Here is a 13,668-nt window from a genome sequence, read left to right as displayed (position 1 = left end):
CCTGTGTAGACTGATTTTGCACCACACCAAGATGATAGCATCTGCCTTAAATTTCAGTTCTCCTTGAAGGACCTCAACTTCCTGCCTGCCTTCAGAATTGGGGGAAGATAATGGGAGAATCAGACTAGCCAATATCAAAACTGTAAATCCTGTAGATTTCAGACATCCAAGGACTCATCTGTAGGTAAGACAAGTGAATGAAAAGAGCCTGGGGGGCGCTTGGGGGACTCCGTCGGTTAAGCGTCTGCCTTCGGCTCAGGTCATGATCCCAGGGTCCTGGGATAGAATCCCGTATCAGGCTCCCTGCTCAGCAGGGAGTCTCCTTGTCCCTCCGCCCCACCTACCCCCAGCTCGTGCTCACTCTCACTCACTCTCTCTCTCAAATAAGTAAATAATCTTTAAAAAAAAGAATCCCGCCTGGGATCCAGACCTGACAGGCAACGACTTAACACCCCAGCTCCACCCATAAGCCCTTGTCCCGCCTTGAGAATGTCACCTACTCTCTCTGATTCCTATTCTTCGTTGGTAAATGGGAATAATAAAACCTACTCTCACAGGGAAGTTATGGGATTAAATGAGATAGCATTTGTCATGGGCCCAGCACTGACACAGAGTAGGCGTCCAAATGTCAGTGCTTTCTCGAACCACTCTCCCTGGCCAACTCTGACCTGTGTCATTTTCCTAAGGATCCCAATTCTTCCCTCCTTTTTAAGGCAACCTCCTTAAGCAAAACTTCCAAGCCTCACAGTCTCTCCCCTACCAAAGGGGACTGTGACATCCCAGGGCACAGAAATAGGGAAAGATAATTTGAGGTCAGCGAGGACCCTGATCCAGGCCCCATATAAACTGTTGCATGGCGCACACCTCCACTCAAGATACCTCCCAAAATCCAGTTCTGTTTTTCTCGATTGAATGTTACTCACCCTGGAGAAGAAAGCATCTAGAAACTGCAGCAGCAAGAGGGCAGGGAAGAAGGCTCAACTGGTAAGGCCCAAATGAAGTCAAAGGAGGTCTCACCCAGGCCCTTCTCTACCTCATGCCTCCTTTGGTTTAAAACTCGAGTACAGAAGGACGGCAGCCCCTCCACCCTTCCTTCTTTTGTCTTGCCTTCTTCCCTCACCCCTGGGGACATTACACCTCTCCCCCTCCCACTCAACATTAGGTTCACCCATATCCAGAGTCCTCCAGGGATATTCCTGCTCACAAGGATAAAGACCTGTTTGGGGAGGCACAAATGCAGTCATGAGGAAAAGGGGTCAGGGTGGGGGGGTCACCAGGGGCAAGAAGAGAACTCTGCTGCCCTGGTGGCTGAAAGCCCACCAGTCACCTTCTGGTGGGCGTAATTCACGACAGCCAAAAGGTGGACGTATCCATCAACAAATGGACGGAGAAACAAAACATGGTCTAAATATACACTGCAATAGCACCCCGCCTTAAAAAGGGAGGAAGTTCAGGCTCCCTGCTTAGCAGGGAGTCTGCTTCTCCCTCTGACCCTGCCCCTCTCATGCTCTCTCTCTATCTCATTCTCTCTCAAATAAATAAAATCTTTAAAAAAAAAAAAAAAGGGAGGAAATTCTGACACATGCCCCAACACGGACGGACCTGGAGGACATTCTGCTCAGTGAAATAAGCCAGACACAAAAGGACAAATATTGCACAACTCCACTTATATGGGGGACCTAGAGGAGTCAAATCCAGAGAGCCAGAAAGGAGCATGGTGGGGGCAGGGGCTGGGAGAAGGGGGAACGGGGAGTCGGTATTTAATGAGGACCAAGTTTCAGTTTGGGAAGAAGACAACATTCTAGAGATGGCTGGCGGTGACGGCTGCACCACCACGTGAATATACTTGATGCCACTGAAATACACACTTAAAACTGTTTACGATGGTAACTTTTATGTTACGTGTACTTTACCACAATTAAATTTTTTAAAAAGCCTTTTTTTTAAAAAAAAGATTTTATTTATTTATTTGTCAGAGAGCGAGAACACAAGAAGGGGGAGCAGCAGGAAGAGGGAGAAGCAGGCTCCCCACCAAGCAGGGAGCCCAATGCGGAGCTCGAACCCAGGACCCCGGGATCATGACCTGAGCCAAAGGCAGACGCTTAACCAACTGAGCCACCCAGGCGCCCCTAAAAAGCCTTCTGATGGGAAAGCAGGTGGACTCTGCTGGGCCAGTCTAAGTTGGAGAGGCAGGACCTGATCCTCTCCCCAGGGTGACAGCCACCACATCTGCTCTGCTCTGGCTGCCCAGAGCAGGCAGACACCAAGTGGGCTCAAGACACACCAGCAACTGCCAGGGGGGACCACCAAGCCAGGCCGACCACACCCATGTGCCAGACCTTGCCGTGGGCATTTTCCTCACACGGCCTGTGAAGTCTCTGGTATTAACCAGTTACAAACAAGGAGGCAGAGTCAGGCTTGGAGGGGCCCTAGGAAATGGTCCAAAGTCACAAGACTCAAACCCAGACCTGCCTCCCAAATCCTGGGTCCTTATAAATAACAGATGCTCTGCAAACAGTATGTTCAAGGAAAAGTCAAATGCCCCATATGTCTCTCTTTGAGAGGTAAATAACTAATGACCACCCTGACCTATAGGGAGAGGGATTCACCCTTTTTGCCTGTAGAATTTCAGAAAGATTCCTGATTGTAGCTCCTACCTTCGTAATTTGTCTAGCCAATGGCCTCGCACTTCCCCAAGCAAGTGGGTATCAGCCAAAAACATGGCTTTCAGAGTCTTTTGTCCACTGTCGTGGGCTGGAGTTTTCACCTCAGGCCAATCACACCGAAAGATCACTAAGTAATAGATTAAAAATTCACAAAACAGAAGCACGGCAAAGACAACAGCTGTGAGTTTCAACAGCAAGGAACTCCTTCTCTTTAGCAGACAAAGATGCTGTCTTCCAAACCCCAGCCGAATCAGAGCCATGTCTCCTGCCAGGAGTCACCAGCATCGAGGAGTGAAATCCATCAAGAATTCACCATGAGAGAACTGTGGAATCCTGGTAAGGTGTCCAGCGCTTAGCCATGTACCTACAGGGGGAAGAGAAAGGATCAGATTACGTTTCTTAATAATGCCATAAACACTCCTTCTATTAAGAACTAATGAGTTACAGGGGCGCCTGGGTGGCTCAGTCGTTAAGCGTCTGCCTTCGGCTCAGGTCATGATCCCAGGGTCCTGGGATGGAGCCCCACATCGGGCTCCCTCCGCCTCCCTCCGCCTCCCTCTGCCTCCCTGCTCCGCAGGAAGCCTGCTTCTCCCTCTCCCACTCCCCCTGCTTGTGTTCCCTCTCTCGCTGTGTCTCTCTGTCAAATAAATAAATAAAATCTTAAAAAAAAAAAAAGAAAGAACTAATGAGTTATAGAATCGCACCTATATTCCCAAATAAATGAAGTGTCCAGTACTTGTACAGGATAATATGTTGGATCATGCTATAAGAATGATCCTCCCTCTAACACGATAAAGTTTCACTGCCACTTTGGAAATCATTAAATAAGAATCCCTCCAGAGGATGTTAAGGTAGGAGACATAAGGGGCACCTTGGTGGCTCAGTCAGTTAAGCCTTCAGCTCAGGTCATGATCCCGGGGTCCTGGGATTGAGCCTTACATTGGGCTCCCTGCTCAGAGGGGAACCTGCTTCTCCCTCACCCTCTGCCCCGCAACTCGTGCTCTCTCTCAATCTCAAATAAATAAATAAAATCTTTAAAAAAAAAAAAAAAGGTAGGAGACATAATGGAACAGTCAACAAATATTAAGTAAGTATAACTTGACTCCCAAAACTTGACTCCCACACCTCGACCTTACAAATCAACAGGCCAGCAGCCCCCTGTATTGTGTTGCCTCTGGTGTGAATTCAGCACTTTTCCATATTGCTTTTCCACAAAAGAATTGAATATTCATGGACAATGTGCTTCAGGGATGCGAGCAATACATTCCACTCTGGGCTCAGAGACCAGGGTCTCACAGAGCCACCCATCTGTCAACACGGCATCTGGATTATATGTTTGCAAGAATATGGGTTTTCACCTGCAAATGAGCCTTAAAATTCTGGATGGCCTTCTGTTAGAAGCCATCTATGTACAGTGGTTTCTCTATGGGAAACTTTAAAATGTTTAAATGAATCATAAATGAAGTTTGTATCCTATTTTAAAAAAAAAAAAGCATCCACTTCTGACACATCTGAAGAGAAAGGTCGGTACAAGGATGACCTGAAACAGGCTTTAAGAAGTGACACGCGGAGCACATGGGGGGCTCAGTCGTTAAGCGTCTGCCTTCGTCTCAGGTCATGATCCCAGGGTCCTGGGATCGAGCCCCACATCGGGCTCCCTGCTACGTGGGAAGCCTGCTTCTCCCTCTCCCGCTCCCCCTGCTTGTGTTTCCTCTCTCGCTGTGTCTCTCTCTGTCAAATAAATAAATAAAAATCTTAAAACAAAATACTTAAAAAAAAAAAAAAAGTGACACGCAGGGCGCCTGGGTGGCTCAGTCAGTTAAGCGTCTGCCTTCGGCTCAGATCATGATTCCAGGATCCCAGGATCAAGCCCCTCAGCGGGGAGTCTGCTTCTCCCTCTCTTTCTGCCCCTCCCCCCCAGCTTGTGTGCACTCTCTCTCTCTCTCAAAATAAATAAATAAAATCTTAAAAAAAAAAAAAAAAAAAAGAAATGACATGCTACTGAAGTTCCTCACCTTAGGCTCCCGACCAGGATCTTAAAGGGCAGTGACCTGATAGCTGCAGAGAACTGGAAAGGGAGAAGCTCCGGAAGTCTCTCGGGGGAGGCTTAGAGGGCCACTGACCACAGATCCTCACTGAGCCAATAAATATAGAAAATCCCTTCCTGGGGGGGACGCTTTTCTAAGATGAATCCAGGAAACCTCATATGGCTGATAGGCAAGGGGTCAAGAACACTCTCTCTCCTGGAGGGTCTAAAATAATCTCTGCAAAATTCAGTTTCCAGAACTGTCCACATCTGCACATAAGCCTGAGTCCCTGTAAGAGTCCCTAGCTTACAGCACAGTGGCGTTCTACATAACAACCAACCATTAAGCTACAGAAAATTTTTTAAATCTTACCTAAAGAAAAATAAATGGGGGCAAACACATATTTTGAGCCATTATCAAAAGTTTAAAACAGAACCTCAGAATTGAAAGTGATAAATGATGGATGCCCTTCCTGCTCCTCCAAATGGAGCACTGACAACATCTGTGGCTTTTCAGAAAAGAAGAAATGACAGGATCGGAGGTGCAGGAATGGCTCTGGGCCCAAATGTTCACCCTTCCTCTGCCTGCTCTCGAATGGCATTATTTACAGTAAATGCTTGATTGAAGAGGGAACAGGACAGGAATCCCAGATTGTAAATGTGTCCTTTCAGACAGGGAGGTCAAAGGCAGGGGTGCATGTAATCAGGGATCAAACACTCGTCCTGCAATTCTACTCCGAACACCCATCTATCTTTATCAAGAGGTCCGACCACCGGTGACCACGTGACACACCCTGTCCTCTCCTCAGAACCTCCTCGCCCAGTCGGTTTCTCAAAGGATGAACCACGTGTGCCACGTCTCTAGAATCACCGGATGCTTTATCTTCCAACCGGGGACATGTTTGAGAGGGAAAAGTGGCATTAAGGATAATAAAGACGGGACATTGGTGTAAGCCAGGACAGTCCCAGGCCCCTCAGGGAGCGCGGTCCCCCTGTGCATGATTCCACCCGGTGAGGCCAGTGCTTCATCTGATGCCCAGGAGGACAGAGTAACGCGTCTCTTGCTGTCATCCACCTCTCAGCAATCGAACTCCAGAATGAGGTACAAATGCCCCTAGTAACCATTCACCAGGGAGACGAAGAACATGGATCCTCTATTTGGGTGATGCTCATAAAAGAGAGAAAGAGAGAGCCTCAAAGGAATCATGAATGTATTTCTCAATACCATCTCATTTCCTTTGGTTTGATTCAATCAAATATATCAGAAGAAACCATTTGGTGTTACTATCTCACTTTCTTTCAAAAGGCCCAAGAGTCTTCTGAAATCCTAACCACAGCAGCTGAAACTTCCCAAAAACCTTCACGTTTCCTCAGACTTGCCGGGAGGAGGGAGCCCGGCCTCCTGGGGCCAGCCCTACAAGCAGACTTTTGCTCTTTAGAGGCTCCAGGTTTTCCCGGAGCTGAAAACCAGAATGACGACTTCGTAATTGCTCCTCTACACCCACTTCCTTTCATCTAAGAAGCTGGTTTCGGGAGTTGTAACTAAGGTCCGGAACACGACCAGGGGACAGGAGCGGCCTGGAGCAAGGCAGGCCCAGGCTGCCGTCCAAGTGCAGCACACAGCGGGGGTCAGAGGCTGCAGCCCCTCAGCTTCCCTGGAGCCACGGAAGCAGGACAGGACACACAGAGACAAGCCAGGGGAGCTCTCCCGACCCACCCAGCTCCCATGTACCTTTGATCCTGCTGACGCCCGGCCGGCCTCTGGCCCCAGGCTGACAGCTCAGATAAGGAGGGCCACGGGGCAAACAAAAGGTTGGGGGAGTCCCTGCCCTTCCCACAAGCATCTATGTTCTTTTTTCTGTAAAGACATAAAAAATATCCTACAAAGAGCCCTCCAGCCAGAGGACTTAGAATAAAGGAAGGGAAGGAAGAAGGGAGGTGGGAGGAAGGAGGGAGGGGAGGGGGAGGGGAATAGGGGAGGAAGGAAGAGGGCAGGGCGGGGAAGGATGGAGGGAGGGAGGAACGGATGAAGGACAGGGAAAGAGGGAGAGCAAGCTAGCTGGTACTGTTACATATTTTCTTGTGAAAACCCTAACACCATGTGACTCAGCTCTGTGGTATAAGAAACAGAACTCCTCATGGGGTGAAAACCATTGTTTGACAACTTCTGACACCAAATCCTTAAACAAAATTCCTTTTGCTCAAATCTTGGAAATCTACTTTGCTTTCTCTATCCAAGCTCATTGTACTACTCTGCAAATTAGTACTCCCCAATGTTGTCTTCAAGGCGATGGCCAAAACACACACACCCACACCCCCCTTTTCCCTCCTGAAATGAAGCCAGAGTAATTTTTAGGGCCCATGGCCGATGGGGGGTGGGGCAGGGGGCCCACCGTCCCCCTAGAAATGCCACAGCAAGGCCAGCGCCAGGCACACATGAGTAATGAGCTCCCCCCTTATGGCTGCTTCCAGATGCCCATGAAGTGCCCTCTCCTTGTGCTCAAGCCAACCTCAGGGACAGCACGGCGTCCTCATTTATGGCCGCAGCTGACCTGTGAAAAGAACACGCTGACCACGAGGAATAGGGAGCAACGGACATTTCCAGCACAGGGGCAGACCCGGCACAACGGAGCGTACCTTTCTTGGGAGGAAAGAAGAAAACCTCAGAGCTCTACAGGGAACCTTCCACTCTTTCCTCTTCCAGTATCTCATCCTAGGTTATGAATACCAACCGGCAGAAAACAGCTACGCTGAACTGGAAAAAGCCCAACATACAGCTCTGCTATGTGACTCTGGGCAAGCCACTTACCCTTTCTGAGCCTCACAATGGGGGTCACAGTGCTGCCACCACTGATGTCATGGGGTTGACAGAAATGATGTTCACAAATGTGCGTTTTTTAAACAGTGAAACCTTCTGTGAGGCAGGTATGTCAGGATTAGATTAGAGAGCAAGCCTTCCACTCTGGTGAATTCAGAAGCAATGGAACTCAAGTCAAATAGCCTTAACCAGAGTAAGGAGAATGAAGCCCAGCAACTGCAGAGAATCTAGAAGCTGTGGCCGTCGTTCTCCACTCATGTACCAAGTTGGACTTTCTAACACTTGACATCCAAAGTCCCTAGACCCTTTCCTCACTAAATGTAAACCTGAACTTGTATCTCAACCATAATGAGTAGGTCAGTGACTTAAAATCCCCACATCCGCGCAGCCCGAATAACCAAATGCTGCTCTGTCTTCCACGTCTCGGCTGTTACAGGCTAATGAAGAGAAACTGTGTTCTTTCCAAGATAAAATGAAAGGGGGGCCTGGTCCCTCATCAGAGCACTGTGGAGTGCTCTACCCAGGCCCAAATGCGGCCAACTCTTCTTGCCTCCTCCATAAATACAGGGGGGAAAAATGTGATTATCCATCTTATATCGCTAGATGTACAACTAGGCCATGACTGCTTTCAATAAAGAGACTATTCTCTCTGTGTGTTGCCTTCTTGTGGTTAAGTGATGAAGAACTCTGTCCATGTTAGACACTTCTCTGCATTAGCAGACTTGGGTTCAAAAAGCAAAATTACTAAAATGTGATTTTTTTTTTAAAAGATTTTATTCATTTATTTGACAGAGAGAGAGAGAGAACAAGTAGGCAGAGAGGCAGGCAGAGGGAGAGAGAGAGGCAGGCAGAGGGAGAGGGAGAAGCAGGCTTCCCGCTGAGCAGGGAGCCCCATGCGGGGCTCGATCCCAGGACCCCGGGATCATGACCTGAGCCAAAGGCAGCGGCTTAACCGACTGAGCCACCCAGGCGCTCCTAAAATGTGATTGTTTTCAACTCACCCCCACCCTCCAAAGTGAATCTGTCAATTTTATTAAGCTCATCAAATGATATCCCAGCAGGAAAACTACACAGGCCTCCCAACACTGTTCAGTCTGGTTAGGATCAAAAGGCAGACACACAACGCCTCTCAGGACCCTTCCTGACTCGTCTATAAGAGAGCAAGGTTTGATATTAAAGGTCCCAGGAGGCCCTGGTGAGAACTCAAGTGCAGAATCTGTGCGATTTTGATTTCTACCCCCTACACACACCTTATTCCTGACATCACACATGATGACGTCAGTCACATTTACCACCCCGTAATTTTTCCAAAAGCTAAAAGAAACCCATCCCTGGTTTATGAAATCGGTTCAGTGGTTGGTGACCAGAGTTTTAAAAAACAAGATAGAATAAAACAGAATTGAAAACATTAGCCTGTAGTATACGTAGTAAAGGTAAGGCATCATAAAGTTGATTTCACAAAACTCTTGTCTCTACTTTTCTGTACATGGATCTGTGTGTCCTGGTCATGATATAAAATGTATTTCTGACTTCACTAGTCTGTAAGCTCCCTAAGTCAGGGACCTTGCCTTGCCCATCCTCACATCCCGCCTCTGCCAGTGCCCAGGATGGTGCCTGCAAACAGTAAGTGCTCAATAACATCTGTGGAGTAAATGGCCTACATTTAACCTTATTGTCCCAAACATTTCAGAATTACAAACATATATTATCACTCCTTTGGTCTTTAAATGCGTCACAGTCTCCAGCCATAGAAACAGGAGGAACAGATTCGAGAAGATGTCCTGTTCCCCTTGGTCAGAGGGACAGGCAGGAATTTAAAGACGGGCAAACAGGTGCACAGAACACATTTTCTCACAGCCCCTGTGTGGAACTCTTACAAAGGAAAACCTTGCATGACCCTCTGATGACAGGGAAGTAATGACAATCTTCCCCGAGCCCTTTTGGAGAAAACAGCTTTCTTTCTAAAAGGGAAGTACATGAAAATGCCTGGTAGCGCCTGATTTCTCTCCTAAACCCCGGGGCTGGCATGAGCCGGGCAGCTGGGGAAGTATATATCCCAGTTGTGTTCTTTCCTAGTACAAGAGCTCAGGCAAGTCACTCAGAGAAACAGAAAAGGGGGAGGGGGAGAGACAAGATGGTTATTTTAAAAAACAAAAAATAAAATAACAAGCATTGACGAGGATGAGGATAAATTGTTAACGCTTGTGTACGGTTACTAGGAATATAAAATGGTGCAGTGCCTGCAAAAAGTGGTGTGGTGGTTCCTCAAAAAATTAAAAATAGAACTACTATATGATCCACCAATTTCACTTTTAGGTATATACTCAAAAGAACTGAAAGCAGGTGGGACGCCTGGGTGGCTCAGTCGGTTAAGCGTCTGCCTTCAGCTCAGGTCATGATCCGGGGTCCTGGAATCGAGTCCTACGTCAGGCTCCTTGCTCAGCGGGAAGCCTGCTTCTCCCTCTCCCTCTGCCTGCCGCTCCCCCTGCTTGTGATCTCTCTCTCTCTCTCTGACAAATAAATAAAATCTCTAAAAGAATAAAAAAAATTTTCTTTGGGCGCCTGGGTGGCTCAGTTGGTTGGGCGACTGCCTTTGGCTCAGGTCATGATCCTGGAGTCCCGGGATCGAGTCCCACATCGAGCTCCCTGCTTGGCAGGGAGCCTGCTTCTCCCTCTGACCCTCCCCCCCTCTCATGTGCTCTCTCTCATTCTCGCTCTCTCAAATAAATAAATAAAATCTTAAAAAATTAAAAATTAAAAAAAAATTTAAAAAAAAGAATAAAAAAAATTTTTTTTAAAGAACTGAAAACAGGGACTCAGATATGTGTACACCCATGTTCACAGCAGCATTATTCACAAGAGTCAAAAGATGGGATCAACCCCAATGTCTGTGGATAGATGAATAGATAAGCAAAATGTGCTATATGTATATCTAAATATAATGGAATATTACTCAGCCCTTAAAAAGGAAAGAAATTCTGACATAGGCTACAACATGGATAAATCTTTTTTTTTTTTTTAAGATTTCATTTATTTATTTGAGAGAGAGAGAGAGATCATGAGCAGGGGGAGCAGCAAGCAGAGGGAGAAGTAGACTCCCTGCTGAGCAAGGAGCCCGATGCAGGACTGGATCCTGGGACATGAGCTGAAGGCTGATGCTTAACTGACTGAGCCACCCAGGCACCCCAAACACAGGCATTTCTGAAGTCCACCTCAAATTTGCTGAATCAGAACCTTCAATATTTGGGCCCAGGAATCAGCACTCATAAAATGCCCACCAGCAACATGGATAAATCTTGATGACATTATATACTAAGGTAAATGAGCCAGTCACAAAAAGACAAAGACTCTATGAGTCCATTTATATGAGGTCCCTAAAGTAGTCAAATTCATAAAGACAGAAAGTAGATGGCAAGGTGGTTGCCAGGGGCTGGGAAAAGGGAAAATGGCGAGATGTTGTTTCATGGGTATAGTTCCAATTTTGCCAGATGGAAAAGCACTAAAGATTGCTTGGACCACGATGTGAATACACTTAATTGGACTGAGCTATACACCTGCTTGGTATTCTACCCAAATGAGTTTAAAACTTATGTCCACACAAAAACCTGACATAAACATAGCCGCTTTCTTCATAATTGCCGAAACCTGGAAGCAACCAAGATGTCCTTCAATAGGTGAATGGATAAATAAACCATGGTACCTGCGGACAATGGAACATTATTCAGTGCTAAAAAGAAAGGAGCTATCAAGCCCTGAAAAGACATGAGGAACTTTAATTGGGTATCATTAAGTGAAAGAAGCCAATCTGAAAAGGCTACATACTGTAGGATTCCTTCTATATGACATTCTGGAAAAGACAAAACTATGGATACAGTAAAAGATCAGTGGTTGGAGGTGGGTAAGGGGGAGGAAGAGATAGATGAACAGGTAGAGCACAGGAAATATTTAGGGCAGTGAAAATACTCTGTATGATACTATAATGGTGGATATATGTCATACATTGTTAAAACCCATAAAATATACACCACCAAGAGCCGACCTAATGTAAACTATGGCCTCTGGGTGATTCTGATGTGTTAGTGTAGGTTCATCAATTGTAGCCAATGTGTGACTCTGGTGCAGGATGCTGATAATGGGGGATAGCGTGCTATGTGGGAGCAGAGATCATATGGAAACTCTCTACTTTCTGCTCAGTTTTGCTGTGAACCTAAAACTGCTCTAGAAAACAGTCCATTAATAATTAGCAAGATGGTAAATTTTTTGTATATTTTACCACAATTAAATATTTTTTAATTTAATCATATCCTGATACATGATACAGCATAGATGAACCTTGAGGACATTATGCTAAGTGAAATAAGTCAGACACAGAAAGACAAAGTACTGTATGATTCTACTTATATGGGGGACCTACAGTAGTCAAATTCATAGAGACAGAAAGTAAAATGGTGGTTGCCAGGGCCAGGGTTGGGGGGATGGGCAGTCATTACGTAATGGATATGGAGTTTCAACTGGGGAAAAAGAAAAAGTTCTGTAAATGGATAGTGGTGACAGTTGAAGAATAATGTGAATGTACTTAATGTCACTGAACTATAAGCTTAAAATGGTTAAAATGTTGGGTACCTGGGTGGCTCAGTCGTTAAACGTCTGCCTTCAGCTCAGGTCATGATCCCAGGGTCCTGGGATCGAGTCCCACATCGGGCTCCCTGCTCGGCAGAAAGCCTGCTTCTCCCTCTCCCACTCCCCCTGCTTGTGTTCCTGCTCTTGCTATCTCTCTCTCTGTCAAATAAATAAATAAAATCTTTAAAAAAAAATGGTTAAAATGTTAAATTTTATATTATGCAGGTTTTGCCACAATTTTCTAAAAAAAGGAAGAGGCACACGAACACACACACAGGACCCTACAAGCTAACGATGTCCTATAGCAAGGGCTTCCTTTTGGATCTAAATATACTACCTTTATAGGGGCGCCTGGGTGGCTCGGTCGTTAAGCATCTGCCTTCGGCTCAGGTCATGATCCCAGGGTCCTGGGATCGAGCCCCGCATCAGGCTCCCAGCTCAGCAGGAAGCCTGCTTCTCCCTCTCCCACTCCCCCTGCTTGTGTTCCCTCTCTCGCTGTCCCTCTCTGTCAAATAAATAAAATCTTTAAAAATAAAAAATAAAAAAAAATATACTACCTTTATATATAAAAAGAAGTCTTGGGAGCCTGGGTTTAGGGAATATCACTGAGTCACCTTCTCACCTTTTAAACAATACAACTGGTAGATGAGACTGGTGAGATGAGATGAAGAAGCTCTAAGTTGGCTTGTGTTCCCCCAAATCAGAGCGCAAAATAAAGCAAATATGTGTGTGTTGTTGCTGAAGAATCTTTCCTTCGGTTAACCACTTTTTAAAGTGGATAATGCATCAGTCCCAGAGGGTACAGCAGGTGCTGCCCTGCAGCACACAGAGAAGGAACCCGATCAGTGTTTAAAGTAAACAAACACACAAACAAAAAACCAGCTAAAGAAAAATGACTGACATGTCATTGCTCACGAATAGCTCTGGTAAATTACAGCACAAAATATTAACATACAATATACGCATGCCACACTGCTCTGTATTGCCCAACACATAAAAATAGCAGCTGCAATCCATAACTGAGAACAAAACACTTCATCCATTGACTGAGTTTTAACTTCAAAGCCATCATTAAATATCTAAATTCCCTCCCCCCAAAAACAGCACTAAAAAATGTGTAATATGCACTGATCCATAGTTTTTTCTCTTACTTGTCCATTACCTTAAATATATTACCACAGTGTCATCAATGGCTATTCGAATGTTAAATGTTCCACCTTAAATAAGACGGATTTTTTTTTTTTTTTGTCAATTTACATCAGCAAACTAGAAAGAGAGAGGCGCCTACGATTTGCTACCTGGGCCTTAAGTAATCGTGATTCTCCAGCAAGTAAATGACTAATTCCCAGAACACCGTTTTTTCAGCTACCTCTCAATCCTAAAAAGGCAAGGAGGTTCCAGTCTGCAGTAACAAGAAATAGCAATTAACCTAGAAGCCTAAATATCATAGCATGGTCATAAGGAAACATGGAGAATCCTGCTTGCGGCGGGCGGCCAAGCACCCAGCGAGGCAGATCGCAAAGCCAAGCCTCCCGGGC

At 46.0% G+C, this 13,668-nt stretch overlaps 1 protein-coding gene across 9 annotated transcripts in view; it reads right to left on the bottom strand.

Annotated features, from left to right (window-relative positions):
- MPPE1 (metallophosphoesterase 1) overlaps positions 1-13,668 on the bottom strand; it is a 48,985-nt gene that overhangs the window by 9,945 nt on the left and 25,372 nt on the right. For 5 of the 9 annotated variants that reach the window (XM_064577998.1, XM_064577999.1, XM_045887104.3 and 2 more), the window contains one exon: positions 2,658-3,030. In XM_064577998.1, coding sequence (XP_064434068.1) covers positions 2,658-2,926 — 269 coding nt within the window. In that variant the 5' untranslated portion in view covers positions 2,927-3,030. Of the gene's footprint in view, positions 1-2,657; positions 3,031-4,681; positions 6,396-6,424; positions 8,274-12,752; positions 13,666-13,668 lie in introns of those variants that run through there. The other 4 variants (XM_045887101.3, XM_064578000.1, XM_045887102.3 and 1 more) reach the window with 4 other exon arrangements.

The sequence above is a fragment of the Mirounga angustirostris genome, unplaced genomic scaffold (assembly GCF_029215605.1).
Source record: "Mirounga angustirostris isolate CCGP_5_RB_7025 unplaced genomic scaffold, mMirAng1.0.hap1 SCAF_14, whole genome shotgun sequence".
NCBI lineage: Eukaryota > Metazoa > Chordata > Mammalia > Carnivora > Phocidae > Mirounga > Mirounga angustirostris.
Note: the sequence above shows the minus strand (reverse complement) of the source record. Positions and strands in the feature narration are given on the sequence as shown.